The sequence below is a fragment of the Lichenostomus cassidix genome, chromosome 12 (genome assembly GCF_008360975.1).
Source record: "Lichenostomus cassidix isolate B80296 chromosome 12, HeHo_3.0, whole genome shotgun sequence".
Lineage (NCBI taxonomy): Eukaryota > Metazoa > Chordata > Aves > Passeriformes > Meliphagidae > Lichenostomus > Lichenostomus cassidix.
Window position 1 is genome coordinate 1277076 of NC_139493.1, and position 26702 is coordinate 1303777.

Sequence of the window (26702 nt, forward strand, 5' to 3'; positions counted from 1 at the left end):
GGGGGGCAAAGTCCTGCTCGTCACTCTGGCGTCACTGGGGCATTTATCTGCAGAGGCCCCGTCGTTAGGGAGCTGTAACGGGGCACGGGGAGAGAGGTGGCAGCGAGGACTTTGGGCTGAACTGTGGCTGCGCCGGCAGGACTGCAACCCACAGCGTTGAACTTGGGCTGTTCGGGGGCTTTGCTCCCTTGAGCTCGTGTGAGGGTGCTGCCTCTCGCTCCCCAGCACAGCTCTTCTCTTGAATTCCCATCCGTTGTTCTGGTGGCTGGGCTTTAGAAATCTGTTTGAGGACCATCTTTATCCGGGTTGTTTCTTACCACTCACATCCCTGCACTCAGGCACTGTCCTACCTTTCCCTCTTAGTTTAGGTGAGGCCACCTGGGGAGAAGCATCCCCGGCTGGAGTTCGGGCAAGAGCTCTGCCTCTGAGTGGGTGTTAGAGAAAAACCCCCGAGCATTCAAATGAAGGACAAGAGCAACAGCTGTAGCAGAGTTTATATTCCACTGATCATGGGACTTTGGGTCGTTTCCTATCTGTTTTTCAGTAACATGTCTGGTGGTTATAAAATGAGCAGTATTTATCTGACCCGGGAGGCAGAGACATTACCTCATTGTCACGGGGTCAGTGGCAATTAGACTGCAAAGCCCAGCCAAGCAGTGCCGCTGGGTACAATAGTCTGTGGCAGGCTTAACCTTTACGGTCACCGCTGCTGCGGGGGGACACATTGGGATAGCCAGAGCAGAAATGCCCTTTTCTCCCCAAACCCCTCCCAAACGGCTCACACACACACTTATCCATGTATCTCTTAAAAGACTGCAGTATATTAATTTAGGCAGGATTGATGACTTAATGATTTATATCGGTTCAGTCTCGATTTGCAGTTAAAAATTAAATTCGTCCCCAAAAAGGTGTAGTAAGGACTGAGTGTAACACGAGAGCAGTAATTTATAGGCATCAGGCAGCCCGTGGTTCCCGTAAACACGCAGTACAAAGGTGAGCAGCCAGGTCAGCAGCCGTGCACAGCGTCACCAGCCCCATTCACCCTGCACCTGCAGAAGGTGACAGTGGCACTGGGGAGCAGCGAAGGGCTGGCTGTACCCACTCCTGCCCACCAGCAGCTGAGCCTGAGCTTGAGGGCATTTAGAACTGAGATTTCCCAGGTGCTTTTCCTTTCTGGGGGTGGCACCCTGATATTTCTGGTCTGTTCACACCCGGCTGTTTGTCACACACAGCTCCTGTCCATGCGTGACAGGCTTGAATCACAAGCCAAACCCCAACTCTGAATTGAAAGGCCATTCACTTTCAGAGAGCACGGTGAACAGTCACCCCAAAGCAGCCACCAGCTGAGGGCTGCTGGTCACCAGCTCCCCAGTGTTCCTCACTGGTGCCTGCAGGGATTTGTCAGGGTGGGCAGGATGCTGCGGGAATGTGCCGCGGGCGCTGTGCCTCAGCCTGTCTGCCTGCCACCAGGGCTTTCCTCCTCCGAGGAGTCACCCAGCCCTCTGATTCACGCTGTCTGCCCGGCCTGCTCCTGCACGGCTTCATGCACCACCTCTGGGGCTTTGGGTCAGGAAAATTGAATGTTCTGCCTATTTACTTTTCTGCTGTATAAAATGTGGGGTTTGGAATAGGCTGAGGTATCCCTGCTCACCCAGAGAGAGAAGCTGGCAGAGAGGGGAGGGGGCAGCACTGTAGGTATTGTACGAGCATGTAATCTTCCCTCTTGATTTACAATTCAAATTGCTCAGAATTAGGGTGAGGATGTGGGTAAGGAGCAAGATTTTCCCCTACTGCCATGTCAAACTGAGTACTAGACCCACAGGAAGACCAGGAGCTAGGCTTGGAAAAGGTTTGAAAAGCAATAATCTGAGAGTTCCTGTTCTTCCCTTGTAGGCACCAACTCAGGCCCTGAGTTTGGGGTCTCAGTTCTTAGACAGGCGATGGAGCGAGAAAGGTGGGTGTGTAGCGGGGGCAGGAGAGCCTCTGGCACAGGGATGTAGCCTCTGGTCAACACAAAACACTCTTCCAGCTGCTTTTCTCAGTGCTGGAATCACATCTGGGAGCACTGCCCAGGGCGAGGTGGGGAACAAACCACAATACACACTGGGCAGCAGCCTGGAAGAGCCACACAGCATTCCCAAAATGGGAACCAGGAGCAATGCCCTCTCGTGCCCAGGCAAGGTTTTAATCTAGTTCTTCCAGGTAAAAGCTCTAACAAGCAAGACATCCCTGAGATTGAAGCTGCTTCATTCCTCCTTGGATATTCCTTCAAATATTCCGTATTCCTTCAAACCCTGTCAGGTGGGCCAGGAGCAGCCAAGTCTTGCTGTCCATGCCTGCTCCAGGCAACAGCCCAGGATTTTTATTCACTCCACCACTGCCCTGGGCAACTGTGCCAATGCTGAGGAGTAGCTGTTGGTAGGTTGGTAGAGCATTCCCTTAAAAAGTGGATTGCTCTGTCTGGGGTGCTACAAGGTGGCTCCTTCAGGGCCATCCATTCGTCCCAGACATCCTTTGCAATGCTGCCCTTGGCTCTGTGCAGGAAATCTTCACAGGGCCAGGAAGAAACTTAGAGCAGCTGTGATGGCACTGACATCAAAGGGCTGCAAGGAACCTGCCGTTCCATCTCTTCACATTTACATTGAGCAGGTTTTGGAGGCCACCATTTCCTTCTATTTCTCCCACTTCCTAATTTTAGGGGAAAAAAGGGAGCAAGCTGTGGTTGCCAACCACAGGCACACACCTTTGGGAGAGAGGCTCCTGACGCAGCAGAGCAGGATGTCTGGGAGCACATTCAGGATGAGCCCATCAGCAGCATTTCCCTGTGGATGACTCATCCTGCCCGGCCAGCCCTGCCTGTTTGAGGTTTTCCATGGCCCTACTCCTGCCTCCTTGCAGACTTGGAGCAGCTGGAGGTTTGGTGGTGTCTCCAGGGTGAGTCTGGATTGCCAAGGATCTGCATTTGGGGTTTAAATAGCTTAATTCTCTCATCAGCTCTAGATCTAAGTGGACACAATCCAGGTTGCTCTCTGCAGAAGTCTCCTCGCCACTGAGGTGACCTTTTGTGCTGGAATGAGATTTATTGGCAGCAAAATTTCAAATTAAAGGCAATGAGTACATTTATCAGTAAAAGGCCACATTGCAAATGTCTACACCAAATTAAGCATCACACAGAGATGTTCTTAAAGATGCAGGGCAGTTTTCCCACCAGGTTGGGGTTGGATACTGGGAGATACTCTGTGATTTGGGTCCTGCAGGCTACTGCGCAGCCTCAGGTTGCACTGGGGAGGTTTAGATTAGATATTTGGGAAATTTTTTCACAGAAGGGCTTGTAAAGCATTAGAAGGCTGCCCCAGGAAGTGGAGGAGTCACCATCCCTGTGAGTGTTCCAAAAAACTCTGTAAGTGGCATTGAGGACATGGCTTAGTGGGGAACATTGGTAGTGGGGCAGCGTTGACCATTGACTTGATGATCTTAAAGGTCTTTTCCGACCTTAACAATTCTTTGATTCAACTTGATTATAATGGTTCTTTGCTTTGTGAATAATGAATCATCCAGTGATTAAATTGATGTGAAAACTCCTGTGGTGTGTAAATAGAGGCAAACTGCAGTTTTTAACTCCTTTTGGTGTTGCTAACACCAAGGGGATAGAATTTTCTTCCTGGAATGTGATTGTACACGATGTTTGCACCCATCATTCATAAGGAAAAGTTTCTTACAGACTTAACAGATTGTGTTTCCATCTCTGCTGCGTAAAAACAGTGTTATGGACACAAGCGAAATGGAAATCATAACACAGCATCTCCACTATTTTAAGAGTCATATTGGAACACATGGAACAGAGATGGAATTCCACTCTTCACTGCCTTCAGATTTGGTGTGCTGTGTATTTACTTAGCGCTAGAAAAGGAAACTGAAAACAAACCAGTTGCCTCAATAAAGCCCAGGAATGGGCTTTGCTCCTTCCCTTGGGACCAGGCACCATTTCCAGGCAGTGCAAGGGCTCTGGGCAAGAGAGAGCTGCAAAGTCATTCCTGAGATGAGACAAGAAAGGGGAGAAAAAGGGCTGAGAGTCAGGGTGAGAAGAGCCAGCTGAGGAGCACCAATGGGTGAGACATCCTGAGCCAGGTCTGAGGGATGGCAGTGCTTCTGGAGGGAAGAGCTGCCTGGAAATGGGTCTGGAAATAGCTGCTCCAGCTCGTGGGGCTCCTGGGGAAGCACCTGCCTTGAGGCAATTTATCCAGCTGTCAGCCTCTTCTCACACGGACTGAATGCATCCCAGGCTCCTCACAGGGTGCTTTTCCCATCTCCTGCTTATTGTTGACATTTCAGGCCTTTTTCCTGTGTTGCACTGGCTGAAACTGCTCCTGTTTCTCCCATGGAGAGCTGAACACAGGGAGAAGATTTGGGCATTTCCACACCAGCAGTCAAGCTCTAAATCAGTCAGATTTTCTGGGGGTTTTTGTTGTTTTTCCCTGCGAACTTCTACATGCAATTCCAGCTGCGTCTCCTGAGTTACTTTGATTCGGCCCAGAGTTACTCCTTAATTTTTTCCCTCCAGCCTTACATAATTTCAATTCCAAGTGTCCCCCTCACACATGTGAGAGCAGCCAGGACTGGGCAGGCTGCTCTGATCCAAGTGTCCCCCGTGGCATCTCCCGTGCTCACGTCACAACTTTGGGGTGACTAAGCACTTTGGCAGAGGTGTTCAGTGGCATCTCTAGAGCACTGCTCTAAATTTGTCTTTCCTTCCTCTATTTGTCTCAGTTTAAAGGAAAAAAAGCGGGTCCAAGCTACGTGCTGACAAGACTTGGCGATTCTGGATGGCAGGAGGGGTACGACGCTCGGCGCTGCGAGTACTGGAAAGATATTTGTCACTGCAGATTCTGCTTGTCATATGCAGAGATGACATGCAGATCTCCCTCTGACAGATTGATAGTCATTCCGAGATGCACCCACCCACAAAAACCACAGACATGCTGCTTGACTCAAATCTTGACTTGAACCACAACTTTGTGATGCAAAACTGGTGGAGTTTTTGGTACTTTTTGTTAAAAATGAAATCTTTATAGGGGTTTTCCAGCATCCTTGCTAGTTACTAAAAACAAACCAACATCAGCCTACTGGATGGGACAGCTCAGTTTACTCGTGGGTGGTTTTGACATTCATCTCATTAACATGTTTAGTCTGAAAGAAGGTTGGAAAGGTAGTAAATAAAAAATTGGATGGAGAAGTACAGCATCGCTCCAGAAGTTACTCCTTATGTCGTAGTGACAATGCCAGTTTCACTGAGATGGAATATTTGTTCTGATTTTACTCCAAATATCCACAGCTCATCCTGAGCAAGCTCAAAGCCTGGTCAGTGTGTTTGTAGAAGTAAATGCACCATGCTGAGTGTAAAGGTTACGCTCTGCGCTGGCCGCGGCCAGGAAATTCACAGCTCGGGACGGAACTTCCAGCGCGGCGTGGGAGAACCTGGGCATGCTGGCTCACAGCCAGGGAGTCTCCCGTGAAAACAGGGAGCCACCCCAACCCGTCAGCAGGAGCTTAGGGCCCCTTTGTGTGCCCTGGTGGGGCAGGCACTTGACATGGAGCTGGCTTGGCTGTTCTGGCACGGGGTGGCTCTGCAGGCATCCCCTGAGACCTCCTGTGCACTCCTGCCATGTGCCCTGAGACAACCCCGGAGGAGCAGGGATGTTGGACCAGGTGATCCCTTCCAGCCTGGTCTGTTCTGGGATCATATGTGTGCCTGGAAATGCAGCCAGTGGGTCTGCAGAGCACACAGAACACACATGGCAGCATCTTTGGCTGCTTATGTTGGAAACGGGAAAGGAAAAGTACTCCAAATAAGTTTCTCTTGTTCGGAAATACAATGGGCAATTTAAAACCCCTATTAGGCATGTGTGTAGGAGCATTTCCCATCCGGGGAGACGAGGACAATTGTTCTGTGGAGCTGTATTGTGACTTCCCCGATATCAATCAAGGCTCCATTATGTAACGAGGTCTCCATCACACGCGCCCCAGTGCGAGGCCCTGCAGTGAGCACCGAGGCTGCAATCCCGGCTCCTTTGTCCTGCCCTGCGCCAATTTGCTGCAAAATTGAGGATGAGGCTTGAATTTGCCATTGTGGCGGCGCTGGGGCCGTGGCTGTGCTTTCAGAGCAGTTATTTGCATTGCCTTGATTAGCATGTCACCTGCTTCATTAGCGGAGAAAAGGCTCCTCCACACACTCAGCCAGTCATGCAAATTGAGGAATGCACGGAGATCCTTCCCCTCTAGGACTTTCCATTATTAGCAAAATTGGTAGAGTCGGTTTGTTCCTTCCTCTTCAGAAGGTCACTTAGATTTCCACCTCCGAAGGAAAGTTCTTATTTAAGAGCCAAAGTAATCGTGGTCCCAAACTTTAACATGCAGCAGTCTTGCTTAATGAAACCTGATGCCAAAGGAAAACCCAGGTGTGTGCAAGGCAGGTGGAACCTCCCTGGTTTCAATCTAATCCTTAAACCAACAGCCATCTGTCTGTCACCCAATCATTAATTTTACTGGATGTCAGGGATGTGTTTTTAGAGCCAAAAAGCTCCCTCCTGTGCAGGACCTAAATTTGCATTACAGATGCCAATCTCAGGTTTTGGAGGGGTTTTTTCACTTGGGAGTCCAACAATTGTGAATAAAGCTTTTTGTGATGTCAAGAGATATTCAGCTTTTGTGGAAAAGAGTACCCCAAATGGGAATCTAAACAGATCCCTCACACAGCTTTTCTTTGAGATCAGGAAGGTGCCATGGGGCACCAGATCTCAGTTGAGAATGGGAAGTCCTAACACAGACTTGATCTCAGAAGCTGCAGGGACAGAATGACCACCAGCCCCAGCAGGGTTTTGACCATTCCCCACCTCTGCTGGCACAGCCACGATGGGCAGAGGAGTTCAGCCAGAAAGAAAAATCAAAAAAAAGCTTAGAAAACCCGAGTGAAAGAAGAAAAAAGAAAAAATGTGATGGTCATGCATGAAATGTTACTGCAGAAATGAATCTGCAGAAGCCAATGACCTCTCCGTGGGCTGAAGGGAGGAACAGAGTCACCTTCCTCTGCTGACCAGCTGACACAGCCTCTGCTCGAGCGGGGGACACAGTGTGACTTCCTGAGCCATCTGTGCCACCCCTGGAGCCACCCACCTGCCCTGCACAACTGCATACCCACTGCCAGGGTGCTGGTTCTGCTCTGCTTCTCTCGCTGCAGCTGCAGCGGAGGGACACAACCTCCCTTTTTGCATCTCCCCACACCTCCTGGGAAGGCACAACCGCAGTGAGAACACCAAGTTCCACCCCGCTGGTTTTCACACGGATCACAGAGCAGAGCAGGGCTGTGCCAGTGCTGAGGCACTTCTGCCTTTTTAAGGTAAAGATGAAGCAACGCTGCACATCCTCGGGGTGCCCTGTCAGGCTGTGCTCAGCCGCCTCCCTCTCACCTGACTGGCAGAGGCTCCGGGAAGCCTGACAAATTTGTGTGTCTGCTTATCCCTGGATGGCAGGAGGGGAAGGAATGAGTCAGGGATGTGTCTCTGCTGCTCAGGGGAAATGAAATCCTGCTCCTCCACCGCACCAGCCCGGCGGCAGCCGCATCGCCTCGCACACACCTTGCTGCAGAGGGGAAGACAGATTTACCAGGAGATATATATGGAAATACATGTGATTAAGGAGTCACAATCTCACCGGTAAATCTCCGGCTGGGAGACTGCTGGTCAGGCTGCCCTCCTTCCTCCCTCCCCTCCCGCTGAGCTTTCCTGATGGCCTGAGCTAGGGACACGCAGCCACCTCAGACAGTTGTGTGCACTTACCCGATTAAAGATGATTAATTGTACCAGGTAGTTCCTGCTACCTCTTAATCAAATACACATAATCAGCAACGCTGCTGTGCACACGATACTTGGAGCTGGAGGGGTTTTTAACTCTCACATGCTCCAGTGACAGCCACAAGCCTGAACTATCAGTGGGGAGAGTGTGAAGTATCCCAGCCTGGAGTGACGGCAGGTGAGGCTCCCTGGGTGACAGTGCCTCTTGCTGCTGGAGGAGGGGTTTGTTCTGGTTTTAAAATATCAACCTCTGCCCCTCTGGGCACTGGGAAAGCCCCAATCCTTACCTGCCAGGCCCCCACGACACACCACCTTGGAGGGGACACAAACCACCAGCAGCCTCTGACTGTAGAGTATTTTGCATCATTTATTTAAATACTTATATTTATGCATTTACAAATTTTCATAGCTCTGTCTGTAGCTTTTTTTCTTTTTTTTTCTTTTGTAGACAGTATTGCAGAGAAGTCAGCTTCTGTAAAATGAGGTCCATGTATAAAACTATGCAGCGGATTGGAGAAAAAAAACAAAACAACCAACCAAACAACAACCTGACAAGTTTCCTTTCACACTCTGGAGAATCAGAAACCAAAGAAAGTGACCGAATGAAAGGGGACAGGGAGAGGAAAGGGTGGGACAGAGCAGCCTCAAACCAGTGGCTCTCACACAAGCGTTACACACATCAGTGCTCAGCTACAGGACACGTTTCAGTCGGTGCAGTGCCTGTTTTGCTAAAGCTTTAGCAGGCACAAAGGTCTCTAATGAAAAAATAGAAGGAAAGGATCCTACACGCTGAGAATGCACAGCCTGGACAGCCTCAGCATCAGCTCTGGAGACTGCACCGACTCGCCAGCAGTGCATCCTCATTCCAAACTTCATTTTGCATAAAAAGTTCCCTTTAAGAAATCTTAGCATTTAAAAAACCCGGTGTCTGAGCTCTTCTAGCCCCAGTACTCTAAAGAAATCTCTTGAAAAATACCTCCTGCTTTCCTCACTCGGAAGCTTCAAAATAATGTTTTGCTTTAATCGATACCAATTGAACAGCTCACGGAGTCCCAGCATCATCTCTGGGAGGAAGAGGCAACAAATATGGCATTGCAAGATATTTACACACATGGTACAAAAATGTCCAAGGGTATGAAAAAATCACCAGTTACACAATTTTGCAGCAGCCTCATTTACACCTGTAATTTTATACCATTTATTACATTGTACTAACACACCAGATCCAAAGATGTGCACTCCCTTTGGGACATTCAGGAGTTCCAAATATATTGTGATTGCATAATTCATATTGCACAATTGTATAAAAACATAAATACTAGCTATTCTATTCTTTTTTTTTTTAAATACAAAATACATGTCACATAGTCAAATAATCTTTTCAAGTGCAATTCAGGTGCTCTCTTTAGTCCTTCCAAGAAAAAGGCAATTTTGATAGTTTTGGCACAAAGTTTAACCTCCGTCCCGTGCCAACAGTTCTAATCACAATCCACACGCCCCCAGCTCGATAGAGTAGCAGTCATATACATGTAGTATAAAACCAGGGTATTTACAGGATGCACAGAAGTACAGGGAGCAGCCTCCGGGCTGGGCAAGGTTTGGGGTGTCCCGGAGGGGCAGAGACCCTCCCAGCCTAGGCTGGTTGCTGCTGCAGGTTCACATTCATGGGCGGGGGGTGTCCAAGGAGACCGATGCGCTGCTTCTGCTTCCTCTGCTCCGTCATCTGGAAAATTAACAAGTTTGCTCATTAGGCCTCGGCGCTTCCTGTGCGTCAGCTCGCCCCAGGGCCTGCTGGGGCTGGCGTTTGCCCCGAGCCACCGGCGGCAGCCAGGCCAGGGGGTGACTCCAGCCCCAGCCGTGCCCACCTCGGGATGGCCACCCTGTCTGTGTGCCAGGACACTGCTCTGCCACGGAGAGCTGGGCACAGCCCGTGGGCAGCGGGAATCAGCCGGCAGGAACCTCCCCCGGTAGGAATTCTTTGTCACCCGTCCAGCAGACGAGACGGAGAGGGCGGAAAAAGGGGCGAGCCCTGCAGTCAGGCTGGGAATACCCTTGCCTTTGCTGGAAAAGGCTGAGCACTCCCTGCTCTCACCCGGAGCGGAGTGAGCCAACATCCTTCCCCGTCTGCCAAGGCAGGACTTAACCACCTCACTGCCAGGCATCCCAAACTTCAGCATTCCCCATCTGCTTCCCAGCAAATAAAACAGCATTTCCCTGACCGGTGAACCGTGAACGGAAAATGGATCATTGTTTGTTATTCCTGATATTGAGAAATGGCCGCAATCCAATGGCTGCACTCCCATTTTTTAAAAACTTTGGGAGGTTTCTGACAAGTTACATAAGCTGTGTAAGGAATGACTCTGGCTGGGCAGGGTGTCGGGAGCGAACAGCTGGATCCCACAGCTGGATCCCACAGCTCCCGTCCCGGCAGCAGAGGAGCCAACACGTGGGATTGCCCACAGGAACTGGGTGAGGGAACGCCAGGACAGCACCTCATCCCTGCACCAGCAGGGCACCCAGGCTCCCCCAGGACACCCTCAGGGCTCTGCACACCATGGCCTGTGCTCCACATTCCCATCCTGCTCCTGCTGCTCCTTCCAGCTACACCCACCATTGAACTTCTCCAGTTTCTGAGATTTAATGACAAATGCCAGCCGATGTCACTGCTTGTGGCAGAAACCCCAGGAGATGGGAGGTGGTGTGTCCACGTTCAGTTCATTTGTAACACACTTGGGATCATGGATTTGTTAAGGCTGGAAAAGACCTTTAAGACCAAATCCAACACTCAACCCAGCCCCATCACCGTGGCCAGCACTAAACCACTTGAGTGCATCTGTTTAAAACCTTCAGTTTCAGCGCTGATGGAGTTTCCCAGCTGGTGCAGGGTATTGGGGCATGCTGGGGTGACTGGCCAGGGGCTGACCTCGGGTCTGGAGTTCACTGTGGGGAACAGGATTGCTCCCAGCAGGTAGTTCTGGACATCCTCCAAAGGCTCTTCCATGTCCCGCAGGCCGGACGTGCTGCACACCCCACAGCTCCCTGGGTGTCCATGGCACTCCTTGAACCCTTTAACCACCAGGAAAAGGGCTGGAACACCACCATTCCTCTTGAAACCATAATTAGCCTTTCCCTCAGCCCAGCACCTTGCTGGCTGCCTGGCCCAAGGGGAGGCAGAGCTGCTGTTTTCCCTTTCCAGAGGGATGACTGCAGCCTCCCCAGACCAGGTCACACCTCCTGCTCCTCTGCACCAGCTGCTGCAATTCTCTCCACTAAAGGCTTCCAATGCTTCTCAGGCAATGGGAGCGGCAGAAGGGCCTTGCAGTGCTCTCTGAGCACACTCAACCATTCCCTGCTGAACCTGGATGTTAACTGCTGCTAAGATAAACCACAAGTGGAAATGCAGAGAGGCCACAAGGACTTGGTTTAAAAATGCCCCTTTACATTAATTGTCTTCACTGAGTAAACTGAGTCACAATTTCACACTGCCAATAAACTGATTCAGAGGACACATGGAATAAAAATGGAAAGAAAGAGGAATAATGAAGAGGGAATGTAGGAGATATTTTTCACGCTATGTAGAAAAGGGATGGTGCACCCTGATGCAGGTGTTCATAGAAGATGTGGCTTTTAAAAAAGGGAAGAATAAAGCAACCAACCATAAAAAAGAGAGAGAAATGCAATTTTAGTGTCAATGCAGAATGTTATTAATCCTGCACGATGCTTAATGCTTGTGTGGAGGGCACAGGGCTGCAGGATGGCAGCTTATTGCCATCACATTTACTGGAGAGTGAGTCTCCTGCAAAAGCTTTCCAGTGACAGCACACCTGGGCTAACAGGCCATAAAATCCACACACAGCGAATCCCCAGGGAGCTGCCAGGCCCTGGAATTGTGCTGACAGGATCCAAACACAGGGCCAAATCCCAAGGGGCCCTGGGTTCAGCTGAGCCAGCCTGGGCTCCCCGATAACGCTGGGACTGACAGAGGCTGCCTGGCTCCAAAGGTTAGGGCGAGTTGGAGTTTCCTCCAGGAACGAGGCATGAACAGGAGCAGGACCCCACTGGACACCCTGCCCCTGGGGCTGCTGGCAGCTGAGTCACCCTGAGTCACCCCTGGGGTCAGGGGGTGTCCCCAGAGAGGGCCTGGCCCCAGCAGTGATGTCTCACACTCGCTGACACCGGAGGAGGCGCTGGGAAGGATTTCTGGGTGATTACATCTAATCCCCTGCTGCTGCAGACAATTATGGTGTAATCTTTTTGCACAGAATTAAAGTGATCAGGATTTTAATGGCTCTTGGTGCACTTTGGGAAGGCAGGCGAGCTGGAGCTCGGTTTCTAATAATTAGAATCTCCAGAAACCTAACGAGCTTGAAGAGCAAATGAATGAGAGGTTTTCCCTTTATTTAATTACAAGAAAATAAATACAAATAAAAATTCCCTGAGTTAGTTCCTTTCCTGGAGACAGTTCCTGATCAGGAGGAGGGATATACTGGCTTTGTCACATAATTGGAGCATCCTGCATCTTCAGCAGGGCTCTCAATAATGGTACTTAGGGGAATTCCTAAAAGCTATCACCACATTAATGAAGCTGGTTTCCTCTCTTGCTTTCACAGTCAAATTGCTCTCTAAAAGCTAAACCCTTCATTCTTATTTTCACAAAGAGCGAGAAGGGGTTTTAGTGCTTGGTCAGCCAAGAGGGTTGCAAGCTTCAGAGAGAAATGTGTCGTGAGGCAGTGCTGGCTGCTGCCCTGGGAAGGGAAGGCAGGGCTCCTGTGCCTGCAGAGCACTTCGAGTCAGAGCCTTCAGCAGGGAGGCACAGCACACGTGGGGAAGGCTAATTGTTTCCAGGCAAACCAGCGAAACCACTGCCCAGCAAGAATTAAAGCCCAGACAAAAGAGCAACTGCCTCTGCCCTCCGTGCTCAGACCAAGTGGAGCAAGGGGCTCTGTGGCACCGTGCCTGAGCACTAATTACAGCCCGGGGCAGCGAGGTTGTCAGCTCCCAGCCCCTCACATTAATCCCTTCCTCGCACTCCACAGGGTGCTGAGGAAAGCTGCAGCCCCAGTGCAGAGCGTGATGGGAAGGCAGTGCTGCCTGCCAGGGACTCCTGACACAGGAATGGCTCATGGAGAAACCTGGGCAGCAGGGATTGCACTGGTGCTGGGAGAGCTGGGCCACTCCTGCTCCAGGCAGCTCCATCCACCACCGGGATCCAAGGCAGCAATTAATGCTAGCCAGTGCCAATACCTATAGAAATTCCTAATTGAACCATCTGGCTCAGCTTATTAATGCACAGAGATAAGCAGACCACAAACAGCTCCTGCCAGTGCAGGCAGCACTGTTCTCCTGTTCCCTGCAGTTAGGCTGGAATCCCTGTGGACAGCAGGAGCTAAAGCCCTGCTGCTCTGTGTGTCACAAAGCCATAGGTGGGCTGGGTAGGGCAGCAGCCCCACGATGCCCTCAAACCCAGCCAAGGCAGAAGCCAACAAGCTCTCGCTGCAGAGAAGCTGCTGCACCAAAAAACACTGCGAGGTGTGTGGGGAGCTCACAGCAGCATGTGGTGCAGTGCAAAGCCTCTCTGGGGATGTATGCTGCAGGCTGAGGGTGGCAGCAGCCAAATCACATCTGCACAGCAGCACAGCCACAGCACCAGGGACCAGCACCACCAACCACTCGAGCGCTTCTCCAGTTTCTCGGTGGGTTTTGAGGTCCCCGCAGTGACACAGCCCTTTGTATCAGGGTCACACCCTCTGGCTGACAGCATCGTGCTCAGCTCTTCGGGTTAAAACCCCAAACAACAACAACAACAGCAACAACAACAGCAACAACAACAACAGTACACCCAGGCTCCCTGCACCAGATTTAACTCTGGTGATTTTTTTAACACAAGTTTTCCCTTTCTGAGGTGGCCACTTTGGAAGATGCCAGTTGGGTCAGCACCAGGCAGGCCAGCTGGGGCACAGGGCTCTGGAGGGATGTCTGGTTTGTTCACTTCTTCCCTAAACATGAGTTACTGTGGGAAAGCTCTCCCTGGGGTTTGGAGAAGCCGTGGAGCTGCAGAACCCAGCTGGTCCGAGGGGCTGGCAGGAGCCATGTCCTGCCTGTCACAGTGTATGGTTGCTCCTTACCTGATCTTTGAGCTCGGAGAGCTGTCCAGAGAGGTTGGTCACAAGCTTCATGGTGGACTCCAACTTCTCCTGCAGGTTCCTCAGCTCGTTCTGCTCTCCCTCCGAGTCGCTGCTGACCAGTGACATGGCCCTCATGCGGGGGAACCAGTCCAGGTTTCTCTCCTGAGGGTCACACAGCAGGGACAATTAGTGTTTGCAGAGCACAGGCAGAGCTCTACAGCCACGGGACATTCCTCGGATGCACCAGCTCTGTACTTATCTGTAGCTATCTGCAGTTATCTGCATTTGCATCTCACTGGAAAGTTTGCAAAGTGCCTGCCCGAGGCACTGAGGTGCTGCTGCTGGGAATTGGGGTTGCTCAGGGCTGGTTTCCTCCCCAGCTCCTCACTGCCCCCAGCCCTTGCTCCCTCACATACACTTCAGGATAAATACACTGACACTGGACATCAAACCAGCCCATATTTCACGTCTGGACAAGCATTTCCCAGTGCTAGAAATCTGCTGCCATCTTACAATCTTCTGTGTTTGTAGAAGATTTTCTGCTGGTGATAAAGCTGGTTTGATTTTTTTGATCAAGCAAAGCTTGGCTGTGCTTTCTGATGAAAGAAACCAAGTTCTACCTGGAAAATCTTCCACAGCTGAAATACTTCCTTTTTCATAATAAAGAAAATCATAATTTGACTGTCTGGTTTAGGGTAAAATGTGGGACAGATACATTACAATGCACTGCCTGCAGTAGAGTTTTTGTTCAGCCATAGAAATTCTCTAATATTCCATGTTTAAGTTGCAGTCAGGAATGTCACTGGACACTCAGTTTGCTCACACAGGCACTCTGTACACGCCAGAGATGTTAAAAATAAAGGCAGGAGCGGAACAGAAAGCCACAAAAGAGGAGGAGGGGTGCACCCCACGTCCTGACACCTTACAGTTCAACATCAAACTGGTTTCCCATCTAGTCTGGTTCCCCTCCCACGCTGGAGATATGCTCAGAAATGGAAGCTGAACTCGGGCTGGCTGCGATAAGGGTGTGTTTGCTCTCCCAGGTGACACAGCTGGGAAGGTTCAGACACACCACACAGGGTGATGGGTGACTGCATTAACACCAAAGGATGCTGGCAATCAAAAATCAATCGACACTGCTGATTAAAGGCAACCAAAGCTCACCCCACTGAGCTGGCCAGGCTCTTCTCTGGGCTCTCAGCTTGTTTTTGCAGCACTGCAAACTCCTGGCTTTTTGTCATTCCCTGCCTAAATCTCCAGCTCCAGCTCGCTTCCCCTCCACGCTCCCCCCTCATTCCCAGGAGCATCCATCCTGCTTAATCAGGGCTGTGCACCTCTACAGAGAGCTCCAGTCACATCCTCTCTGCAATTCAGATGCGGTGCCAAGACTCATCAGCTTAAATTAGCTGCTTCTGATCTGCCTGGAGTTTCCTTTTGCCAGGATGAGAAGGCAGAAAGCAGGCCCTTTCCCATGCAGGCACCACAGCATTCCCACGTGATGCAGAACTGCCAGGAAGGCTGTTTGCTCCTGATCTCTGTTTACAGGGCAGATGGTTTCTGCTAATAAAAGGGGGGAAAAAAAATCTATGTACGAAAAAAATATGCCTTTATCGAGACAAGTGCCAAAATATTTTGGACTTTAGGAAACGCCAGTCCCACAATTAAGGTTTAATAGTGGGAATAGGCAACACTGCACTGTGTTCTTCCAGCTGTAGTAAAACCCTCATTAGGGAGGAGGGGGCAGCTCAACATTTGTGCTCGGGTCCAGCATTTCCCACCCAGGGAAAACAAACTACACCAACTGCACTTCCCTGTGCTCCTCCAGGAAAGAAACAAGGACAGAGGATGAGAGAATTAGAACTGATGCAATTTATCTTTGCAGGCTTGCCTGGACCCTCAGGCCCATGTCCCCAGGTTTCTAGGCAGACACAAGAGCCCTGGAGCTCCTGCCTGCCCCTTTCTTGCCCCACAAGTATTTTCCTTATTCCCAAAGACATTTCCAAGGCCATCCCCAGAGCATTCCCAGGCCCCATCCTTGGGAAGGATGAAAGGGATGAGGGAAGCACCAGCCCTCCCTACTGCAATATTTCATAACAAATACCCCAACCACTTTCCAACATTACTCTGCAATTTCAGCCAACGCTGCAGCTGCTGCAGAGGCTGTGACTTGATCGTTCCAGGCCTGGAGGGTGAAATCAAACAGCACCCACAGCTTCTGCAGCCTCCTCAGAGCTTCCATGCTCGCTGGGTTTCTGAAAGCCCCAGCCCTCAAAGTGGGTAAATCTTGGCTTTCATTTGAAAAAAACCAACAAAGCACTTCTAGTTCTCATGCCAGTGTTCAAAGATTAAAACCACATCACGCTTCATGTGAACTCCATGGGCTGAGGAAGGGGAAGGCTGAGGAAGGGGACAGAATCACAGCCCTCTGGGGTGTCTCTGAGCTGGAGAACAGAGCTCACTGTTCAGCTGGAACTGGCAATGCCCAGCTAAGTGCTGACCCACCTGAAAGGGTTAATGGGACACCTGGAAATTCCCTGTGCAGGGACAACCTTAGGGAATGGCCTGGACATGGCTGTGCCCACCCTGACTGGGCTTGTTAGCACCACTCCAACACAGTGTTTATTCTGAACACGTCCAGCTGCCACCCGGCAAGAAATAAGGAGGTGTTCACCCAAAGAGGCTGGGAAAACACCCAGGGGGAGAACCACGGGGGGCAGATAAATCCCCGTGGATGCAGGTAATGCAGGCACCAGGTGATGCTGGGACTGCAGAGAGGACAGCAGGTAGGCTGCCAGCACAGTGGGACACAGCTCTGCCTGCTGCACACACTCCTCATCCTGGATTTACATGGAAAACCTTCAGCCTGTTCTCCAGCCTCCCCCAGCCCTGCAGAGAGGAGCTGGATGTGACCAGGCTGCTGACACACAGCCTCCAGCCCGTCCCTGTCCCTGCTGGGAGCGCGGGGGTGTTTTCTTTCAAATAAATAAATATTTCAGCACAGCCAGCACCACCAGAAGGGAGCAGGAATGCTGAAAGGTCAGGGGATGGTGATCCTGCTGGGCCAGCCCAGCTCCCGGTGCTGCCGCTCAGGGGTCAATAAAAGATTTATATCTCCATGATCCAGTTTCTGCTGAACTTCAGCTCAGCCCTGGGGTGCCTTTAGAGATATGGCCTCACATCCCTCTTGAGGCTTCAGAGGTGTTTCAAAGGCACTGGGTGAGGGGAGGCTGCTAGTGCTCCTGCTGGTGCCCACAGACCAGTGCCCTTTGCATCCTCTGCCCAAAGATCCCAGGCTGCACTCACTCCCTGTTCCCAATATCCTGGGGATCACTCACTCCCCGTTCCCAGGATCCTGGGGCACACTCAGCTCCCCATTCCCAGGATCCTGGGGCTCACTCAGCTCCCCATTCCCAGGATCCTGGGGCACACTCACTGCCCATTCCCAGCACAGGCACAGCATCCTGTGCTGCAGCAGCCGCAGCGAGCGGAGCCACTGACGGAAGCTGGCTGACCGCAAGGCTGGGTTTGGGGCTGCAGCTCTTTTCTAGGTAAAGTTGGAAAAGTCCCTGTTGTAAGGCAAATATCACAGCATCTCAGACACGGGGGTGACGATGCTGCCCATCCCCGCTTGGAAATGTGAGGAAGAGGAAGCGTGATGCACACGCGATTCATTCTGAGAAGCGCCGCTCCTCCCGCTTCTGCCGAAGAGTTGCTTCTGAGAAAGGCTGAGAGGCGACCTCGGCATGAGCTGTGCCACGAGAGGCAGCAGCTCTGCTCCCTGGGCAGGGGACAGCTGCTCTGACAGGGCCTGGGGCTCTCCTTGCCCCAAGGGCTCACCACTCCTCTCCATTTATCCAGTTACCCCTGTGCTGAAGGGCTAATTCAGCCCTCTCCAAAGTAAATCCCTACAGCTGCCATCAAAAGGCTGCCCAGCAGCATAGTTTACAGAAGCACTGAGGTTGGAAAAGACCTCCAAGATCACAAAGTCCAAGCTGTGCCTGATCCCCACCTTGTCACCCAGCCCAGAGCACTGAGTGCCACGTCCAGTCGTTTCTTGAACACAAGCAGGGAAAGGTGGCAGCAGCAAATTTCAGTTTCTGTCATGGGAAGTTAAAAATCAGATCCACACAGCTACTAAAGAGCTCTGTGAAGCACTTTGAAAATTCATCTGTTTGTTTGTGGTGAGATGGGACTCCTCTTGGGTCTTTCTAGAGCTTCCTGGAGAAATCCCCACCTCAGGTTCTCTCTCTGCTGCAAAGGGCTCACCATCACTACTTGCACACCGAGCTGCACTTCTCCCCTCTCTATGGAAACCAGCCCTGGATGGTGTCCCCCTGCACACTCAGAACGTTTTCAACTCCTCACATGCTGTGTGTTGTGCCACAGGAGGCTGATGACACAAGGTTTAGGGTGCAATAACCTCCTTTTCTCTGTTGCCAGAAATGAAATACCCACGTGGCACTCGGGCAGGTGCAGAGCAGGGACCCTGGAACACAAACACCGTTCCCAAAGGCAGAGGATGACCATGGCCCTACATCCCTGGGACAGCTGTGCTGTGGGTGACTCGGTGGAGCCCAGCCAAGCACCACCCAGCCGATGGCCTGCGGGGACAGGAGCCCTGAAAGGACAAGGCCACCTCTCCACACCAACCTCCTCCGGGCTGTTTGCATCCCCACTGAAGTAGGGCACGTTACACCTCCACAGCTGGGCAGGAAAACAATTCCCCAGCAGAGGCTGAGAGCACAGCTGGTGGCAGTGGCTGCTGTCACCCACGTCTCTTGCACAAGCATCCGGCCGGGAGCGCCTGCGGGTCAGGGCGCTGACTCAGGGCCAGCCTCGCCCCACTCCCCACAGCCCCACGGGGCTTTTGGGCCCAGCCAGAGCCAGCAGCAGTGCCCTGAGCTCCCCGGGGCTCTGTCACCCATGGTTTCCAGGCAGGAGCCTCCCCTGTCCCAGGGCACTGGCGCTGCTCCACCAGCAGGACTCAGCACCCACCCTGCCAGCTGTTTGGGATCCACCCAAACCCCAGCACGTTATGCAAACATCCCATTCCCCAGAACTGGCCCCAAGCCTTTCCTTCTGCTTTCATCCACCCAGGCCCTTTTCTTCCACACGCTCAGCCCAAGGGAAACCTCTGCCTGGTCAGCTGGGATGCCAACCTGAGATTCCCAGCTAGGATTCTGGGTGGTTTATGAGGGAAAACCAAGCACTGAGCCATGTGAGGTTACTGCCAGCAGCAGGAGGGTTTCCTGCAGCCCACCATGGGGCAGGCAGCTCACAGGCTCCAGAGAATCCCAGACTGGGATGGGGTGGAAGAGACCTTAAAGCCCACTTTGTTCCACCCCTGCCATGGCAGGGACACCTTCCACTGTCCCAGGCTGCTCCAAGCCCTGTCCAGCCTGGCCTTGGACACTGCCAGGGATCCAGGGGCACCACAGCTTCTCTGGGCAGCCTGTGCCAGAGCTGGGGAAGATGAGGTTGACCATTCCTTTTTCCCAGTGAGCTCCTGGTTTGCACCTCAAGGCTGATTCCAAGGGTGGAACAAGTTCCTTCCCTATCTGAGCACGAAGCTCAGCCCGTGCCTATGACACTGTGTTTCCAGCAGCTCCAGGCCTGCTGCCAAACACTCTTGGCTCTTCCATGCTGCTGCCATGATTTGTTGATTAACCCTGTAATTATATTGGCTAACTCTGGCCAGCTATCTCAAGATGCAGCTTGTTGGGAAGTTCCCACCAAACTAAGCACTGTCAGCTCCAGATCACATCCTGACCTCCTTGGTCCTCCTCCTCTCCCAGCCTGCACCAGTATCACAGTCACTGGGAGCCCCAAAACCCCAATTTTCTCATCTGCAACCAAATTATTTGCACAGGCTGCTCTCTCCTGTCTGCAGCTGGTTTGCTCAATATTGACATGACAAATCTCTCCTATTTGACTCTGCCTGAAGTACAGGATTTCCAGGCACAAATGACAGATGAACATAACTAAGTTTCCAACACATTCTCAGACTGTAATTTCATGCACATATGTCTTTCAGCAGTGCTGGAATCATTAAAGCCCTTTTGAAATGCTTTGGGTTGGAAGCATCATGGTCTGCCCTTGTCATTCCTGTAGGTGCTGCACTGCAAAGCCAGTCTTGGCCATGTCCAGCTGAACTGGATTTCATGGAGAGCCTGGGACACAGCCACTCCCCAAAGCCATCACCACTCATGAATCCCACATTCCTGCTGGGTTTCAGAGCACAGTGACTGCCCTTGCTGGGCAGCTCCCTGGGAAAGGCTTCAGGTCACACTTGCACTTCTGGAAGGATGCAATTTAAAATCCTGACACTGATGGAACCTTGTCTTTGCTTAACAGGAGGCTGTGCCTTGGCAGAAGTCACTCAAACCCAGAATCAGAAACACTTCCCATTACAGGACAGAGCTCAGGACACAAAGGAAAAAGCCCAATAATATATTTAAATCCCCAGGTTTGTACACAGAGGTTAACTAAGGCACACAGGGAAATCTGTAGCTCTCATTCCCATTCCAAATTCCTTTAAGGATATCTGTGCCATCACTCCTATTTGCAAATGGTTCATTTTCAATGACAACACAATCCAGATTTGGAACTCAGTGCCCTCGACCTGGACATGGGAGCTTGGGCAACCCTGACACCTCTGCTTCATTTTTGTAATAAAGGTTGGTAATGACACAGACCCTGCTGGGATTAAAAGCCTGGGGGAATTGCAGGAGCCAGTTAGGAAGCTTTGTGCTAAAACCTTTTCCAAAACAGCCTTTATTTCTCAATAAGCATATCTTCATGTACAATCCCTGAGAGCCACAGCTCATCCCCCTGCTCAAGGTGCAGAGCAGGGCATGCAGGAGCTGGGCACAGCAATATAGGTCTGTGCTGTGACAGCCCCTGCAGCTGCCTGCAGACAGCTCAGGAATGCACACAACCCTGTGTGGTTTTCTCTGTGTCGAGCTGCAGAGTGAGGATTTTACATATCCTGAATGCCTGTGCACAGCTGGCTGTGGCAGAGCCCTGCCAAGGCCCCGGTGACAGCTGAGCTGCCGTGCTGCCCAGGCTGCCACAGCAAACACACAGCTCCAGCAGCAATTCTCAAGGCAGGATGGGAAGATAAGACATTTAAATGAACTAATCTGCAGGGAGTTGCACGGAGTTCACATGAGTCATCTGGGTGTGGATGTCAATGTCTGGCCAAGGCGATAAGTGGATCCCCCCACCTCCCACACACAGGGTGTTATTCAGACATCACCTGATCTTCCTGGTGACTGCAGAGCTCGCAGGAACAGGGCCTTTGTTCCTGGGAATCACCGGAATGCCAGCTCTGCAGCACCCTCAGCATCCTTCCCGGCAAACCTCCTCCAGGGCAGGACCAGCCCTGCTCTGCAGTGCCCATCGCAGGGATGGAGCCAGAGGGATTCCTGCTTCGGCCAGGAGAGCCTTGGGAACACCAGGAATTATTGAATATCATCTCTGCTACCGAGAGATGTTTTCTGACATCCTGCAGCACTGCCTGTGCCATTGACCTGATCCTGAGGAGGTGGCTCAGGGATGCATTTCCAAGGGCAGCTGCTGCAATCCTTTTGCCATCTCTCCTGCCACACACGAGGCTGCCAGGCTGGGCAGGGATGAGCTGGGGCAGCAGTAGGGTGTAAAAACACGCTCAGCTCACACCCCACACCAACCAGCAGCCCCATTCCATTCCCCCTGCATCTCCAGCCATTCCCAGCAAAGATTGCTCAGATACCCCGAGCTTTACATCACCTGCCCCAGCTCCCCTCGTGATGAAAGGGAACATTATCCCTGTTTACAGGTGAATTCCAGCCTCTATCAGCAGCCTGGACCTGCAGCTACAAGCCCAGGGCAGCCCAGCCCTGCACAGCACTCAACCAAACCAGCCCAGATGCCAGAGCCACCAGCAGCCCCACACTGGCACCACAACAGGGTGATGGGAGGGAGAGTGACAGAGCTGCAAGTTTAGAGTCACAGCAGCACTGCCAGAACAGTTAGGAGAATTTAGGTTATAAAATCACAGAATCCCAGACTGGTTTGGGTTGGAAGGGACCTTTAAAGCTCATCTCATTCCAACCCCAAGGGCAGCGATACCTTCCCTAGGCCAGGTTGCTCAGGTCAGGTCACTGCTTTTTTTTTTTAATTTTGATTCTTTGATCAATCTTCAGTGCTCTAAATTCAACTCCATTTCTAAGTGTACCTGTTGACTTCTTTCCTCATGATGTGTTTGAACTTAATGAGCTTCTGTCTGTGAAGAAATACAAAATTCAGTACAGGATTGTAGCTAATCACTGATTTTCAAGGCTACAATTTCTTTAATGTGGCTCAGGATAGTGCAGGGTGCATGATGAATGCCATGGGCCAAACCCACCTCTGCCATACCCAGTACAGTGGGAATCCTCAAAACTGCCTTTCTACACACAGTATTTTTAGACGAGAAAACATCAAAATTCAAGATCACTCTTAGGGTTCCTGAATATTCACTAACTGCATAAATGAAATTGTCCAGGATTCTTTTGATACCACAGTGCTTAAAATATCTTGAAAGCACTGTACAAGCAGCACTGGAAGGAACTCACTAACTGACAGTGGATATAATTTGTGTCCTACATTCTTTATTTTTTTTACTGTTCTGTGGTGTTGGAACAACCCACAAATACTGAACTGCAAAGGCAATGTTTAAAATTGTATTTTCTTCATCTTTTTCTTCCAATTACCAGAGGGCAGAAATTCAAGAGTTTCCTCAAGATGTTTTGGTGGGGATCAGATACAGGTGGAACATCTGAGGTGTTTTCTGCCATCACAGTGGGACTTGGAGCTCATGATGCTTCCTAGCCCAGCTCCTAAAAACGCAGCAGCTGAACGCTGGTCCCACCCAGCAGCCCATGGGAGATGTGCCCCATCTGTGCCACTATCCAAGATGTTACAGTGCCACCTTCAGTCTGAAATACGGGAGGAAAATCCCTTTAAAACCCAGCCATGCCCTGAGGAGACCTCCCAGCAGAGGCTGTGGTGTGAAGGAGTCCATGGGGAACCAGCACCTCCACAGGTGACTCTGTGCCTTGGGAATCACAACTTTAAATGTTTTCCTTTCCTGTCCTTCTGCATTCATGGGACTTTACCCTGAGAGGTTGAGGCTGGGGACTCCCAACCCTGGCAGTGTCCCAGGCCAGGCTGGATGGGAACTGGAGCACTCTGGGACAGTGGAAGGTGTCCCTGCCATGGCAGGGGTGGCACTGGATGCTCCTGAAGGTCCCTTCCAACCCAAACCAGTCTGGGCTTCTAGGAAGGCAGAAAGCTTGAGGAACAGATGAACTAGGCCCCACCCAAATTACCCCAAAAAACACCTTGAGCAGGAAAAAAAGCATTCCTGACTCACAGCAGCATTTAAAAGAGGTCTGGTAGAGAAATAGATTCATCGTGTTTCACACCCAGATTTTAGGGCAGGAAGGGAAGTTTTAATGTTAAAGGACACTGGAAAGAAATGGATTTTCAGAGTAAGCTTGGCCAAATGGCTCCTAAGGAACACATGGAGTGCAGGGAACTCCAGAGCCAGGGCAGAGCAGCCTGAGCCTGGGGCAGGATGGTGACAGAGCACTGGGGTGAAACCCAGATTTCCTTCCTATTTCACACTCCTACAGCTCCACCCCACATTCAACAGCCCTCACTGAGACCTGCTCTTAGTTCTTCATTTCAAACTGGCTCATCAAATGCAAAACCCCAGCTACAGACACACTCCAAACCTCTACCTGGAGCACATGGTTACATAAAACTGCATCTGCATGAGACACTCTGGCTATGCATAATTTATCCCCATTCCCATCCACACACAGTAATTAGCCCTTGCTGACACTTAATGAATGGGAATTCTTATAAAAGTTCTCCAGTTTTTGTGTTCCATGCAAACATATTCAGTGACTAATTTTTGGTTCTTACCTAATTCGAACTGTTCAGCTGAAGTAATGAATTGGTTATCAATTGAAACTTTCTTTTTAAAACTGGTTTTACCAACAGCAAAAACACAACACAAAATGATCTTTTAGAAGCAAAAACACAACACAAAATGATCTTTTGGAAGCAAAAACGCTTCAGAAGTGCAGTGCTTCCCCCTGAAGTCATGCGTGCTGCAGGGGGATAAAGAAAGGGAGCAATATAATCAGCCAGACTGGAAAGCAGCAGTGATGCACTTGGTTATCTCACTGTGCTAATCCTCTATCAGGTGACTGCTCACAAGATTTCTTTAAGCCCTCATTACTGAGGTAGGAGCCCAGAAGTAGGACGGACACTTTGGTGACCCCAAAATAACGTGTTTGACCTCGCAGAGGGCTTGGGGGGATTTGCAAACCCACCATGACCCCAAGGGAGGTGGAACCTCACAGCAAAAGGGCTGGGGAGGGGAGTCAGCAAAGTCTTCTGCTCTAAAGAAATCAGATTGAAATGGTATAAATCAAACAGCTTTTGCTCCCCAGCCAGAAGACACGAATTAGTGACTGGGCTTTGGATCTAATTCCAGGAGCTCTGAACCTGCAGCTTGGCAGAGATGAGGGCTTTAATTCTCTCATTAAAAGCCCTTCCAATTGAGTAGATATTAATTAAAGTTTTTCACAATAATAAGCTCAAATCATATGACAACAAATCCTCCAAGTCAGTTGGAGATATTTATACCAAGACAGGTTATAACCTGTTTGTTGTGCTTCAGACACTTCCACCAACTTGAAAATACTCTCCCTAATGTGAATTTAAGGCAGAACAGGTTCTCTTCCCCTGTTTCAAGCCATGGGGACTACCTGGCTGTCACCAGTCTCTGTCACCTGCTCTGGCACACAAACACAGTGTTTTGGAAGTTGGCAAGTCACAGGTACATTTACCAAATAAATACAATAGAGAGCACTATACCACATATTCCTCTGGATTGGTGTAATCTAGAAAAAAAAACCAAAACTCCAAGCTCACCTTGATCATTTCTGCCACGTAACTCTCTGGTCCTGTATATTCTGTGGAATCCTTGACTTTCACTAGGACAATAAAGCACAAATAGTGCCACATGTTGTGCTCTTCTTTGATGTGCTCTTCAAAGGTGACAGTCTTGTTGTCAAACTTATCTCTCTCCAAACCTGGGAGGGAAACACAGGGAGAGCCCTGAGTGTTTGCCAGCTGGGAGCCTGGAAAATCAGCTCTAGAACAAAACTGATCTCTACAGTCTGCTGCACTTCTGAAAGTCACAGTCATTCTGGAATGAACACTGAATTACAGGGATAAACTCTGCTAAATGCCCAGGGAGAGGAGAGGAAGAAGAACAGAAAGAGGAGAAAGAGAAGAAGAAGAAGAACAGAAAGATGAGAAAGAACAAGAAGAACAGAAAGAGGAGAAAGAGAAGAGAAGAGAAAGAAGAAGATGAGAAGAAAATGAAGAGGAGGAGGAAGAAGAAAGGAGGAAAATTACTGCTTATATTTATTACATGTAGCAGAAAAATTTTGCTCAAAAAAAGGCAACAACCCTGTAGCAAGCAGTTTGTTGGATTTCATAACACATCTCCTATTTTTAGGCAAACTGATAGCAAAAGCAACGTTTGCTTTGCAGCAAACTTCCAAAGGTTATCCTGCCAGGCTGTGTGTTATGCAACATGGCAGGACCATGTCAGTCAACCACAGCACCTCCATTCCCAACCTCCTGGTGGGAAAAGCTTTCACAGGCAGCACTCTGTGTGCCTGGAAAAATGACTGCTCATAAAAATCTCTCCCAGTCCAATAGGAAACTGTTCTTCGAGGCAGAGGAGAAACAAGAACCAAAGTCTTGAGGAAAAATGGTATCCTGAGCATTCCCCATCCCTTGCTGCTGCCAGCTCCAGTGCACGTGGTACCCAGGAACATGGACTGGCTGAGGAATGCAAGGAGGAACAGCCAGGAATTCAAGACTTTTTTTTCCTGTGAGTTTGCAGCTATCCCTGGCTTGCACAGAGTAACCCCTTCTTGTCAACTGTGTCTCCACACTTACCACAAATAAAGCAAGTCGTTTTTAGAATTTCCTCTTTCTTCTGTTTTTCACTCCTTAAATCAGCAAAAGTGTCAATGATCACCCCAAAGATCAGGTTCAGGACAATAATGATGACCATGAAGAAGAACAACAGATCATAGATCACTCTAGCAGCAAAGAGAGGTTCCTGCAAGATACACATTTGAATTATTAACAGCCCAATCAGGTGCACATCTTACCCTTAGTACCAACTGCCCCACACCCTGAGAATCTCCACTGCTGATGCTCTCCAAGGGTAACTCACAGCTCAAAACATTACACGGAACTAAAATGCAAAATTAAAAAGCAAAATCACTGAAAGACAAATTAGTCAGGTGCCAGTGTGGGTTCTCTGCAGAGCTGCTCTTCCTGTGTCCAAGATTTTGGACTTCTTGTCTCACTTTCACAAGAGAAAAAACTCTTTTCTCACACATTGAAATTTGTTCTCACCCCTCCCTAAAGCCCTTCCAAATTATATCCTTATATTAATCTGCTGTATATCAGTAGAGGATCACTGTGGACCATAAAGTCTTTTACTGGAATTTAATACCATTAATTTCATTTAACAACCCTGTATATGAACACTAAGCTGGATGCTTCAGTACACATTCCATATTTATTGCAGGCCTGAATATCCAACCCCCATTTTCACAATCATCCTGTCAGTCAAGTGCCAAACTTATTATTAAGAATTATGAAC

General features: G+C 50.2%; 1 protein-coding gene across 11 annotated transcripts in view; it reads right to left on the reverse strand.

The window, feature by feature from the left end:
* Positions 1-8196: 8196 nt before the first annotated feature.
* The window catches only part of ITPR1 (inositol 1,4,5-trisphosphate receptor type 1), a 147234-nt gene continuing 128728 nt past the window's right edge, over positions 8197-26702 (reverse strand). For all 11 annotated transcript variants that reach the window (XM_085072227.1, XM_085072233.1, XM_085072232.1 and 8 more), the window contains 4 exons: positions 25985-26150; positions 24944-25104; positions 13973-14134; positions 8197-9570 (listed from right to left, as the gene is read on the reverse strand). In XM_085072227.1, coding sequence (XP_084928353.1) covers positions 9481-9570; positions 13973-14134; positions 24944-25104; positions 25985-26150 — 579 coding nt within the window. In that variant the 3' untranslated portion in view covers positions 8197-9480. The remainder of the gene's footprint in view (positions 9571-13972; positions 14135-24943; positions 25105-25984; positions 26151-26702) is intronic.